Source organism: Serinus canaria, chromosome 6, assembly GCF_022539315.1.
Source record: "Serinus canaria isolate serCan28SL12 chromosome 6, serCan2020, whole genome shotgun sequence".
Classification (NCBI taxonomy): domain Eukaryota; kingdom Metazoa; phylum Chordata; class Aves; order Passeriformes; family Fringillidae; genus Serinus; species Serinus canaria.
Genome location: NC_066320.1, coordinates 15,215,769 through 15,229,409, shown reverse-complemented (window position 1 = coordinate 15,229,409; position 13,641 = coordinate 15,215,769). Strand labels below are relative to the sequence as shown.

Genomic DNA, 13,641 nt, shown 5'->3' with positions numbered 1-13,641 from the left:
AAATTATTTTGATTAGTGATATATACACACATAAAACTTCTCAAGCCTATGATTAACTAGTGAATCATCTGGGACTGGGCCAGCCTAAACTTAAGACAATCCTCTTTCAACAAACCTAATGTAAGTTAGTTTACAAACAGACACTTGACCTTCTTATTCATGAGTCTATTCAGTGTTTATTCACTCAAGAATTAATATTAAAACAATTCTATTGATGCCAGTAAGGAAGTTTGTGTTTCTTCAGCAGAACTCTTCCATTTGTATCTGCTTCCACAAACATGACAGTGAAAATATCAGTGCTCTCAAGTGACTCCACAGCTGGTCTTAGCATTTTTCCATTAATGAAAAAGTGATCTTAAAAAACTTTCCAAGCTACATTGCTTTGGTTTTAAAGGATAAAAAAAAATTCGATCAATTAACTATAAGAATGATTCAGTTAGCAAGAGAATTACAACAGTAATTGATGTAATATGCTTTTTCTGAAACATTTTCTGAACCTTTAAAGGTAATTCCATCAGCAATAGTAATGGTGAAGAATTAGCCTTTAAAAAGCTATAGAGATATGTAACTAGACTTGAAAAGATTCTGGACTATGCAGTGATAAAATGCTAGAGGCATCAAGCACAGATGGATGAAAATATACTTTTGTTTTTTACCAGCCACAGCACTGAACAAGAGACAGTGGTAGGAGATTCCAGAACACATCTAACTTCAGTGAGGTGTTTGTAAATCCCAAGCACATTTTTATCTTTGTCCAAGCTCGCACAAACACTGACTTGTCCTACACTGTTTGTCCAATGTCTATTTATACATATAGCAGCAGTACCGAAGTGCTTCTGCACAGTTTCATTTACCACAGCAGGAACATAACAAAAAATATTGCCTACTCTCTTCATCAGTCAATCTTCCCTTCTCAAAAGCTTCAGCACCCCATTGCTGCTGAGGACCATCTCTGTACAGGAATCTATCCACTGAACGAAGGAAGGAAAATTTAGACTGATTACTGAATGTTCCCTAAAAAGAGACACATCTGAGAGAAGGTATGCACACATTTCCTTTCATTCTGCCTTTTTCACCTATCCATCTGTTCCTTCCTATTCCAATCCACCGTTTCTTTTGCTTTCCTCCTTCTCTTCTCCCTACACCTCTGCCCTACCTCTCTCCCTACCTAACATTAGATCCAAACCCTTCAGGAATTCCAGTTTTCTGGAGTCCTGCCTGTACTTTCTATGTCCTACCCAAACATCACTGGTAAGTCCATTCCAGCAATGTTAACAATCAGGGTAAATTATCAGTAAACAATTCCTTCCCTCTTCCCAAATTCCCCCATCTTAATGTGGGTGCAGTAGCCTTTGTTAAAAAGAAATGGGCACTACCCTTCTCTAAAGCAGAGCACATTCTGGTTAGCTCCCAAGTGCTGCACGCTCTATTTGAGCACATGTGCTACTCAGCAGGTCTAAATATGATTTCCACAAACAGCAGGTACAAACTTGGTTGCCTTTGAGAGAAGGAACTGTGCTAGGCAGTTCCTCTTCCAAACACAGAAGGATCATACTTAAATAATTTCGCTACTGCTAGGACACCAAGTTACTCTTCATTTTATTATTGCCTTCTTTTGCTCCTTACACAAGGTCTAAATGCATATTAAAAACAGAATGAGCGAGCATAGAAATACAGGGAGTAAGAATTTCATATTTAGGAGAACTTACATTCACTTATTTTAAAAAAGTGAATTTAAGTATGGCATTCATTTCATTTAATTTCATTCAATTACATTCTTCAGCCACAGACAAAGAAAAGGTTATATTGCATCAAAGCTTACAAACTGTTAACTCTTAAGAATTCTAAATAGCTGCTGAATTCCTGTGGGAATCCCCTCCTCACCCTTCCTATAGGCAACAGTGAACTTTAACAAGCTATTAAACTACTATATAATTGATTTTTTGTATGGCATAAATATCACTGAAAAGGCAAGTTAGTCAAAAGAATTACAAACTAAATATTTTCCTACTGACCTTACTAAAATTCGCAGGCAGAAGCTGAAGCTGAAGTAAAAGTATTTCTCCAGCCCGGCATTTCTTCCCATGTTAAATATATCATTGAATGTACTTCAGTTCTTTCCTCTTCAGATGTACTAATATACTGCTTGGTATGGACCCAGTTTTTCCTTTCCAGGCCTCTGGTTAACTTCATACAAAGCAACTGATATACAAAGGACATTTAAAAACAGTTTTGAAACCTGGGAACTAGAACTGTAACAGAATAAACACAACAGTTCTCTTAAAAAAAACCACTTTATTACTACTGATTATTTTAATAAATTGCATCAACTCAGAATTATTCTGCAGAGCTTTATGTAACTATACTTCCATTCTTTCCTGGTCACAAGGACATAAGAAAGCTAAGCATGCACGCTGTCTTCAGTTGCACAAGTTTCATACTTTATATTGATTCTTCAAGTGATGACTTTTTACTTTACTTTGGCAGCTTGTATTCTTAGATTATCCTGTCATACACAGGGCAGCGATGGGGCAGGGCAGAGCAGGGCAGCCCTTCCAGCAGCACTGGCACCACCACAGCTCCAGCCCTGCTCCCAACAGAACCATGCACCAGGAAAAGCATGGAAGAGAACCCTGCCCCCCTCCATGCTTCTGAACACCTTGCAACCACCACACCTGAAAGCATCTGCAGGAGCAGGAGTGCAAGTGTGATTAAAATGACACTTCTCTCTACACCAATAATTTCTAACGATTTTTCTGTAGATCGGCATACACTACCATCCTGCTTAAATGTAGTAGTTTTCCTTAAAACAAGTAGTCAGTCTCAAAAGACTTTTTGAAGGACACTTAATTATTGTCCATCATGAGGAGAAACTTAAATGCTGAGTAGTAATGAAACACATCAAGTCCTGAGTCAAAATCAGGCATGTCCTCCAATCTAAGTCTTTATTACATAAATTTTGATACTGAACTAGAATAAACAATTTACTTACGTTTGTTCATGTGTAAGAAAACTAATCAGAAGTTTCCAGCCAACTGAAAAGTAAAGCTGAACAAAAAAGAAAGCTCAAACACAGGCAGGTAAATAGAACTATTTTCATAGATTTATTTGAAAAATACTTACAAAAGCAAGTATGCTTGACACTAAAATAGTTAAACTTATTCTGTGTTTACATTGGTGTAGTTAAGCGTGCAGCATTAACAGTCTTTTCTGTATGAAGCATCATTAGTTTGCTAAGAAGTGGAGAAAATTGGGGTTTACTGTGAACAATCTCCCCCTGTCACTTCCTCTGCTGTGATCTCTGTATGAGATCTCAGAACACTGAAAACCATGCTTGCTTTATTAACTACCACCTGCCAAGTGCAGATTCACTGGAACCTGGAAGGTGGATCATTTTGGTTTTTTTTCCTAGGAAGGAACAGGAGAGAGGAAGGAGAAGTAAACAAAAGAATTGGTTTCTTTTTGTGAAGAATTTACCAAAGCTACATTTCATGAAAAAGAGTCCTTAAAAATGTCCTTTTGTTAGTTGCCATCTTCCTTCAAAACGTGTGCACACTTCTGAACTTACCCGTAAGCAAATTACCAGTCCTATAGCACTTGCTTGCTAGGAGAGGCCAGGACTAAAATAGTTAAGATTCCCCAACCAGACAGCAGTTCAGTAGTGTCAGAAACAAAATACAGTGCAATTAGTTTCCACATACTGTATAGCTACATTTTCAGACAAAACTGGCACAGATACTGTTTGAAAGACTTTCCTGTCTCCATGCTATCCACACTCTGGCAACAACCATAGTGCACAGAGTGGTGTCCCGGGGCACACGGAGTGAATGGGATCTCACCAGCCATTATTTCGCATGGTGCCAGTAGCTGCTGCTGCTCGAGCCAGCATATTTCTGTGTGCCTCCGAAGCAGAAGCAAAAGTCCCATCCATCACATGCACTGGCAGCATTCGCCTTCTGCCAGGCTGAGGGGTGTAGCTGCTCTCTCGCCAGTCTTCTTCTGGAGGCATATCTACTCTCCTTGGACCCGGGGCCTTAACACAAGACGGGGGCACAGGGCAACCTTGAGAAGCACCGGGATCCCAAGAAGGCTCACGTGGTATTCTTAAAGTGCTGTAGTCTGTGCTGGCTGGTAGTCTGCAACCGATGGCATGAGATTCATGCATGTGATGTTGTGAAGGCTGCTGGAGGAAGCCTTCCTGGAAACTCCTGCCTGGCTGGCCAGCATGTTTCCCCCAGAGCATTGTTCGCTTATCTGGTAACGTGGCTGTTTGTGCAGCAGGATGACTTGTGTTCAGTAAATGGCCAGAGACACTCGATGCTCCACCTCCTAAATGCAAATTAACAAGAGGCTTTTGCCCCTGGGAAAGGGTGCCTTTGGGTACACAAGGGAGACTCCCATAGCTCAGTGCCACACCTGGGTAGTCTTCACCTTGGAAAGCTTCACCCCCGTCAGGCACAACCAGAAGTTTCTGGATGATGTTCTTCTGATCTCCTGAAATAAATTTTTTAAAAAGGGTTTGCTTAGTTATAATTTTTGTTTCATCCTCTCTGAACTATCATCTGTGGCCAGCAGGTGACAGAAGAACAATGAAATCACTAGAACATCCAGTTACTGGCTGACATGCAATTCTGAATAAAAGCTAGCTGTACCTTTTCCAGCATTCATTTTCCTCACTGCATTTCCTCTCCTTATCCTACTGCAGCTGCTGTCACAGATTTCTTTACTAGCCCCTTGTTTCATCATAGAGGAGCCCAACAAAGTATTCCAAGGCTGGTAGATCAAACTGGTTTTGATGCTGTCACAGGAAAATAATTCTCATGCAGGAAGTAGTTATTTCTACTGGTACATGTGTGATTTGTAGGAATGAGTAACTTGTGGAAGTACTCTTATACATGGAAACAAGGTGGTGGGTCTTACTAATACTTTAACATTAAAGAAAATAACTCATAAAAATATTGATATGACTTTGTATATAGCCATCATAATGTTTCCATAAAGGTTATTGGCTTTGGTTATGCACAGCTACCACAGAACCACAGAAAAATTCTGAAGGACAGAAGAGAAAACTTGATTTGTCCTTCCAGATTTCTGGTGGAATTCAGGCAGACTTTCAGTGAAACTCCATTATGAAAGACAAGAACTGAGGATTTCTGATCACGAAGAAGGATGAAAAGTCCAGTGATTATTACCTGACAGTTTACGTGCCTTGCCCACCATGCTGGGCATCAGTACATCATGGGGTGGGTGCTGCACCTGGTTTGGGTTGTGCTGGGGATCAAAGGGAAATACAGGAGGATCATGGGGGAAAGGAAGGGAAGTGGAGCTGGAAGAACGGTGGCTGGTGTCCACTGGCATTTTCCTCGTATTTGGTGCTTCCTTTTGCAAAATGAGAAAGGAGAAGAACAGAACATAAAATGATGAGTAAACACAGAGTTGGGTTGAAACAAACAAAGGTGATGTTGATCCAAGGAAGAAAGGGATGTGTCACTGGAACAAAAACATGCATCTGTATGTGAAAAAGACAGACAGACAAAAACTGCATCAATCCAGTAAGGCTCTTACTGAAGTGGTGGGCTACATAGGGTCATTAGACTGGAATTGTAACAAAAAGAAAAAGCCAAAACAAAAACAAACCACTCCTAGGGTTTGGCTGACAAACTGAATACACCAAACAATGTCAGGCCAGTCAGCATTGGAAATGACATGCTACACAAGCCATGAAATACAGTATTGCTGACTCTTCTTTTCTATTTTCTACCAGGCTTTACTGAAAGCTCTGATTCCAGAGTGTGAATAGATTTACCTGTCACAGCTGAAGTATTTACCTGTGCTGTACCATTTGCCTCTATTAGGAGATATCCACCCCAAAAAGCAGGGATGGCTGAATGGCACAACAACAAACCATCACAGACTTGAGTGCAGTGACTTACTTGAAACAGACAATCATCCTACTGGCCACTTGTGTTGTGGGGATAGAAACCTTAGCAGAAAGAGTGGGTCCTGGACAGCTAGAGGTTTGTAATTGCTTCTGCCAGCACTTCCAGGTATGTCAGAGCCCTTAGCATGCTGAGAAGCAAACTCTTCAAAGTTGATACATACTTAGTTTATGGTACACAGCAGAGAGGTGCAACTGGAGCAACCTAACTAACTGATTTTGTAATTGAGACTCTACTATACCTGTTACACAGTTGGTTTCAAATAAAACTTGAGTAGAGTTTGCAAAAAATTCAGTCCTAGCCAAAACTTGACATTATATCTAGCTATGTTGCTAAACACTGTTACTGTTTTTCTGACACTTTAAAATTACATCTAAGACACAAAGGACAAAGGAAAGATCAATCCCCTTACTTTTAGTTATTTTCTGTATTTAACTGCACCAAGTCTTGAACTGTCTCCCCTTTAATGTTTACTTTTACTCTCTAAAAATGCTACTTGCTTAATAAAGTTAAGTTAATAAAGTTCTCTCACAAGAGAGCAGAAACTTTCCTATTGGTACCGGTGGGTTTTTTTTTCAAATTATAGGGGTATGAGAAGCTTTCTTGAAAATACTTTAAGTCAACTGAAAAAAACCTTTATACTGGTTATTTCTGTATACTGACAAGTAAAGTTAGCTGACATGCCTATCAGCTGCAGCAGCCACCACTCTGCAATGATACCTGAAAAAGACAGCTTTGCTACTTATATAAAAGTTCATTCTTCTTCCAAAGACAAAACAAAAATACAGACTTTTATCATGGCTTATTATTGAGCTGTCTTCTGTCTTGTTTGTTAACTACTAAATGAAGACATAGAAAACAGCAACCTTACACATAGATGATAGCTCTCTGGAAAGCTGCACATCATTCTACTTACAAAACTGTGAGAAGAGACCAAGGTCTCTTCTCTGTTTGAGATAACTGTCCCACTGAGACTGCGAGCAATGCGACGGAAATTCTCTGCACTGTATATTTCCTCCTCTTCTGGTTCCCTGCTATGTTCTCTGGTAAATGTGACCTGCGGACAACAGCCCACATTTCAGACAAGGTTTTTCATAACATCAATTTTGTACAATAATTATAGGCAATAGATGAACAGAAATATAACGGAGCATATTTCAATGCATTTAATGACCTTTTCTCTCCTAAAATCCTTCACTCGGGTACTACTTTGAAAACTTAAGATAAATGGGTCTGTTTGGATTAAAAGCACTATTCCTGGTAGTATTTCTTACCTTAGTAAATATGCACAGATTGATTTGTCTAAATGAGATACATTCTTTTATAAGTATCTAAAGCCAGGACAAAATGTCTTTAGTGGCATGAATCCACCTAAAGGACGGACTGCTGCTACAGGCATCACTGCCCCTGGAGAGTTAATCATGGCTGCAGCTGACAGTCATCTTATGATAAAATATTACAGTCTTCTCATAACCAAATAAAAAAAATCTAGGATTATTTGATGAATGCTGGAAGTTTGTTAATCTTATACTAGCAAGGGAAATGCTTATTCCATCCTTCTTTTCTTTTGTTCTGTAAAGGAACAGACTTTGAGCTCCCTTGAACAAGTACAGAAATATTACAGGAAATGTCATTTTCCCTTGAAAATACTTCCATGTCTTCATATACAGGCAGTGATATGTAACTGCCAGTTATTTAAACATTTTCTTCCCAGGAAAAAATGAGAAAGAATGCTCTCCCACTCTGAGGTGACTAACTACCAACTGTAGAAAATACCAAATTATCACCCACTTTAAAAATATGTAGTGACACAGTGAAAAAAAAAAAAAGAGCCTGTGCCCTTGCAAGTGGTAAAATTAAGAAGCAGTTATCATCAGCTGTGATGCAAGGGAATTCATATCACTAAGCTGAAAGAGACTAGATCGTAATGTTTTCAGGAATGTCTTCCTCCAAGCCAGAATTTATATCATTTGACTGCGTGCAGCATGAGTCATTCACATTTTAGCTAGTTAATCCTGAGCTAGACTGTGCTTAAAATTCTTTCTAACATGAATAAAAATGACCCTAGTATCTTGTTCATAATGTACTTCACTTATTCCACTGTAAATTCTTTCTTGGAGAGGGAGAGCCCTTCCCCCTCTAGCACATCTTAAGTTCCAAAACGTCACCTTGGAGACAGAAGAGACACTGGATCCACACAGACTGCGCTCGATCTCCGCCGTTGGGGTTTTCGACAGACCCATGCCAGCTGTAGCAGGCAGCTTCCTCACACCCGGGTTCACAGAGACTGGGAAAGGAAACACTGATTAAATTCAACACCTGATTGTGTGTTATGGCACATTTCTGACTATCTTAGCTCTGACTCCAGCAAAGACAAAGGGACTATACACACAGAACAACAAGTCACCGATCCTTGGAACATGAATACATCAGCTAACACCCAACATTTCAAGGGGAGACAGCCAATGAGGATAGTAATGCCTACTTTCCTGGCCCTTCTGCAGGCTTCAGGGGAGCAGGTAATTGAACTATTTAAGATTTAAATTACTTAACTGCACACCAACACTTGCCTGATATAGAGGTGAGATTGTTTAGAGGGCCCAAAAAGACAGAAAATCAGCTACCAGAAGGACGTTACCTTAAGTTATTTGGGATAAAAAAGTCAGCCTCAGGTTCCCTCCCCACACATTCACCTGCTCCTTCCCATTCAATGCTACTATTTCTCAGCCATTTGCTGTGCCGTTTAAATGCCTGAAGGTGTTATTTTAAAGTAGGATTGCTACAATTCACTTCTGTGCAATCCCCATCAACCACTGACAATCCTAAAATTCCTCATGGAACAGACAGATCAATGGCCTAATTTAAACTTGTCACAGGGAGTTAGTTCTTCTAAAAAGGAAGAAAGGTGATATGCTGATACCACCTTTTCTCTATTGAGGTGGCTGCATTTGGCTTGGCTTTAACTGTGCTGTAAAGCCCCTCTAATGAAACAGAGGCATTTCACCAAGATTCTGAATGCAAAGGTCTAACAAAACCAGTGGATAATGGGTCAAAGTTTCAACAGCATTTGTAAATGAGTATGTAATCCAAGTTAAGAGAAAGAAAGAGCAGACCTAGACCTAGGACTAGGTCTAAAAAAAAAAATCAGGTGATTTTCATCCAGTTCATCACAGTAGATGCACTGGTTCAAACTTTTCAGTTTTATACAGAATTTGCAGAACTTAGGGAAAAACAACCAAAAGTTACAGCAAACCAGATGATCTCAAATACAAGCTTTACTTTAGAAGAATATCCCTATCTCATCAAATATGTGGTGGGAAAATAAGCAAGAAAAGCCAACATAAGAAATGGGTCATTTGATGACAGAACTCAAACTCCAGCTACCATTAAAACAACTGGGCTTTATGCTGATAGATTTCCAGAAAGAACTTCCAAAATCAGTCAGCTAAGTAGGAATATATAAGACCTTCTGATTCAAGCCCATGCAAGACAGTATCTGCCAAGTTGTGAGGTCAGATCCTGCCTAACTCTGAAAGTAAACCAAAAGGACAACAAATAGTAAAAAGCCAAATTTTGATGTCTTAAGTGATCTGTGAGCGGACTGCAAGACACAAGAGTTCCAGAGAAAACTCAAGCTGTTCAACAAAAATCTGCTCAAGACTTTACTGCAGTTCTCACTCTGTTCACAGCCAGGTCTGACATTGTCAGGAATGATGGGGGCTCCACTGCCATGGCTGCAAGGTAGGGAAAACCTGTCCTGTGTCCTATTCATTGCAATATACATCATATGTGTACAGCTATATCTGTGTCACTTTGGTACCCATCCAATTTCAGGCTGCCTTGTATTTATCAGAAAATTCATAGCTTTAATGCTATGACACAGATTATAAAGAAATTAGCTTCACTTGTGAAGCAGAGAAACAAGGTTGTCCTGTCTCAGGCAGGAGATTAGATCAGTTTAAGTGGAACCAGACGGCTGTCATCAGACTCTAATTGAATGTGTCCAGCATCAGCTGGATGTCCTTACTGATGGAATCTGTTTTCTTTCTGCATCAACTAATCCACAAGATCTCATGGATCCTCATGTACCCTTAGTGCTGCTTTCACAAATAACATTCCAGAACTTAAAGCAGGCAGTCCTTAGCAAAACACAGGTTCAACTCTCAGATCTCGATAAACTTTTCTAAGTTATTTCCCTCAACCAGATACAGACCAAAATCTCAATTACAATAATACCAGTTAAAATTCACCATTGTGGAGAACATTAGCATCAGGGATAGAAACAGTTTAATAAACTCCAGAGGGGGTGCAGAACTGCAAAACAGCAAAATTCATTAGCCTGACCTAGGCAGCAAGCTCTCTACTTGAAAACAGGATCAATTATTTCTATGTTACTCTTAACAGATGTTAGCCATGATCAACAGCTACTCTGCAGCCACCCCAGGCAGTGCTATGACACTGCTTTCTCTAGTCAGCTGGAAAGTTTCCAGAGTCTACAACCTGAATTTTTCTGCATCTGTGCACAGATTAATACCTGTTGAACTAAATCAGCTGGAAAACACATCTTCACCTACACTGGAGTACATAGGCAGGTCAACCAAGAAAAACAACTGCATCATTCTTACCTGATTGGTCAAATGGATACCTAGCACTGTCCTGTCTTCCCAAGAAAGGCCTAGTGGCCTGAGATGCCTGCAGACTAGTCTGATAGAGGGATTCCAGTTCTGAGAGCTCCTGTTCTGTGTCTTGATTCCATTGTGGATTCAGGTGTACTGGGATCCTGCTCAAGTCATCTCCAACTGCTCTCTGATCAGAAAGGAGTGGACTCCTCCCAGGTACAGGAAGCCATTCAGTATTCTTATTAGCCTTCTGAGAACTGTAACACCTAGTAACATTATTCACCCAACGGTCCACAGGCATAGAGGCAACCATGCTACTAGCAGCTCCATCATCCACCTCTTTCATTCCTCCATCATGACAGTGCCTTTCCACGTAGGGTACAGGGTCTGCCATATTCTGTCCACCTCTTCTACATAGTTCTTCACTGTGAGAACAGAAACTCACAGAAGCAACATGTTGGGCACTAAAACCCTTCAAAGAAACTACCCCGTCCCTAATATCCACAGTTGAGTGTAATTTTTCAGAAGACTGTTTTTTATTTTCTTGATTTTGATGGATTAGCTGTCTGTAACCAGAAGATGAATGGTTGATGAAAGATTTTTGTGTTAACTTTGGAGACTTCTCATCCTGACACACTGCAGTAATCCAGTCTTTTTCACGAGTACCTTTTCTCTGGGAGACTGCATGCATTTTCTGAAACTGCTCTGCCAAGGAGCGAACATGTCCCTTTGTACTAAAAGCCTCAGATTTAGAACCGTCTGATGTGCCATATTCACCCTGTGAGGGAAATAAAATCTCCTGGCTGTTTGCTTTGTAGTATTTATTTTTCTGCAAAGGATCCGAGGAGCACTGCTCTGTAGGGGATGAAGTTGCATGGGTCATTGCATGATAGGTCCCTAAAAGATCAATGCTGGGCCGCACTGGAGAGCTTGCAAGTTTGGAACAAGGACTGTGCTGGCTGTCCTTTTCAGGAGATGCTGCTTGTGGTGGATGTGGACAGGGAAGCAGTGTAGGCAAAGACCCAGAGTTTAGTGTGTTAGCCTTGGATTGGTACTGAGGTGTGAGAACAGGCATTACGTTATGAACCTCTTCTAACTTGCTGCTACTGCAGCAATCCCTATAGTCTTTTAGCCCTGTGGCTGTCATGTCAGCAAATTCCCCACTCTTGTGGGCTTCATTCTCAGTTCTTGCAGACCTCTCTGCCAACCCTTGCCTATAGGGAAAAGAGGGAACTTGGTCATGAAAATCAGCAGAAGCAGACTGGAAGTTTGGAGAAATCCTGTTGGATGGATTGCTTTCAGAAGGGGGCAAGGAGGAAGACTCTGGATATAATGATGAGTGCAATTCATGGCAGGAAGCAGGTGGGTGGAAGAAAGAACTGGACCCAAATTCCACTTCTTTGTTGGGTTCCAGTGGTACCTCCTGGCTCAGCAGTACTTGGAGCGGGCCAGTCTGTTCACTAAAACACACAGAAGAGTAAATGATTAGCAGTAGTCATTGCTTACGTTTATTCCTAGGGTACAGACCCTGCACTAGCTGACATACAGCTCAACACACTCTGCTCACTGTATTCTGATGAGGACTTTGCATTAATTCACTAGAGACATTTGTGCTAGTCCTTTGCTTCTAACTCTATTTTCCTACTCTAACAATCTAACTGAATCCATTCCATATTTTTTAGAGTATTTTGCTACAATCAGGCTCTATATGACGTATTCTTGCACAGCACTAGAGGCATTTCAACCAGTACACTGAGTATGTGAGAAGGGATAAGTGTAAGAGTAAGAATAGCATTTATATAAAATAAAATTACTGTTTTCAACAGTAACATCTTAGATATCTTTTAAAATACTTAGGGCATGTTTGTGATCTGAACATGAACTGACAGTATTTCTGAAAGGTCCCCTCTCTCCAGGTAACTTCATGAAGAATGACTTGACAAATGGAAGAACAGGTTGAAATTTTTCTCATATCATTTTTATAGTCCAATTTTTTTGAGATATTTATTTGAAACATTAAATAAAGATCAAGTTAAATACATAACTATTACTCTGCAATATTTTGTATCCTAAGCATACTTGTAGAAATAATGTTCTTTAAGTACCAATGCAAGACAGTCATATTCTTGAGTCATACATGTCCCTGGCATTTTTCTGCACTTAGTTAGCATTTTAATATACAGATAGAACAAACTAAGTCCACAGCCTATGAGAAAATGATAGACTACATCAGCTCCAACAGAAAACTTAAGGCAACTATAAAATCACTGCTTTGTTTCCTCCTTGAGATGCATGGAATGAAAGTTATCATGAAGACCTAGTTGATGCGTGTGGCAATAGAATATTATTTGTGAGGAACTGCAAACTTTGTACTGTCTACAATGTTATTTAAATCAAAGCTGGAGTACAGAACTCTGGCTATGAATATGGTTTCTTCTTCCTTGACTGAAATATTAACATTCAGTTGGATACAATGTTTTGCAAAAGTAATGGTCTTTTCACAGAGCAGCCATGAGTGAGTTTAGCATTAGTAAAACTAGTTAAGAAAGTGCTTTTCATTTTCTTAGAATCTGCCAAAATGCCCAATTTGAGCTCTGCATTTCTCCTGTAAGACCTCTGATTGACAACAAGATCAGCTTTCATTACATGTAATTCAGGTACTGCAGGAAAAGAAAAGAATGTTATGAACTATAGCCTGTCAGGCGTGCAAATTAACTGGGTTTGGATATAGCTGTACCCGGCATCTTACAGAAACGAACAGAAAAATGATTCTCATCCAAGATTTTATCTAAGCTTCTGGCAATACAACATGTTAAGAAGGGAGGAGGGAAAAAAAGTAACAGTTCAAGAAACAGCCTAGAAATTGTATAGGGATGGTCTAGTGCTAGGAGGGAATGGCATGGGAAGAAAGAAGGATTAAGCTGCATGCTAAAGACAGTAGGAAGAAAGGATCAGTCATAGCAGAGAGTTAATTATGCTGTAGTTAAAGATAGTATGGAAGAAAGAATCATGAAGAGACACTGAGGAGGGCTGGTAAGCCAGGCTACAGGATGCTGAGAAGCACAGAAAGAAAATGAAGAGTG

General features: G+C 39.9%; 1 protein-coding gene across 4 annotated transcripts in view; it reads right to left on the bottom strand.

Annotated features, from left to right (window-relative positions):
• Positions 1-3,081: 3,081 nt before the first annotated feature.
• Positions 3,082-13,641, bottom strand: part of USP54 (ubiquitin specific peptidase 54) — an 89,637-nt gene continuing 79,077 nt past the window's right edge. For all 4 annotated transcript variants that reach the window (XM_018910915.3, XM_018910914.3, XM_018910913.3 and 1 more), the window contains exons 19-23: positions 10,565-12,018; positions 8,108-8,226; positions 6,856-6,996; positions 5,193-5,379; positions 3,082-4,494 (exon numbers count right to left, since the gene is read on the bottom strand). In XM_018910915.3, the coding sequence (XP_018766460.1) occupies positions 3,836-4,494; positions 5,193-5,379; positions 6,856-6,996; positions 8,108-8,226; positions 10,565-12,018 (2,560 nt within the window). In that variant the 3' untranslated portion in view covers positions 3,082-3,835. The remainder of the gene's footprint in view (positions 4,495-5,192; positions 5,380-6,855; positions 6,997-8,107; positions 8,227-10,564; positions 12,019-13,641) is intronic.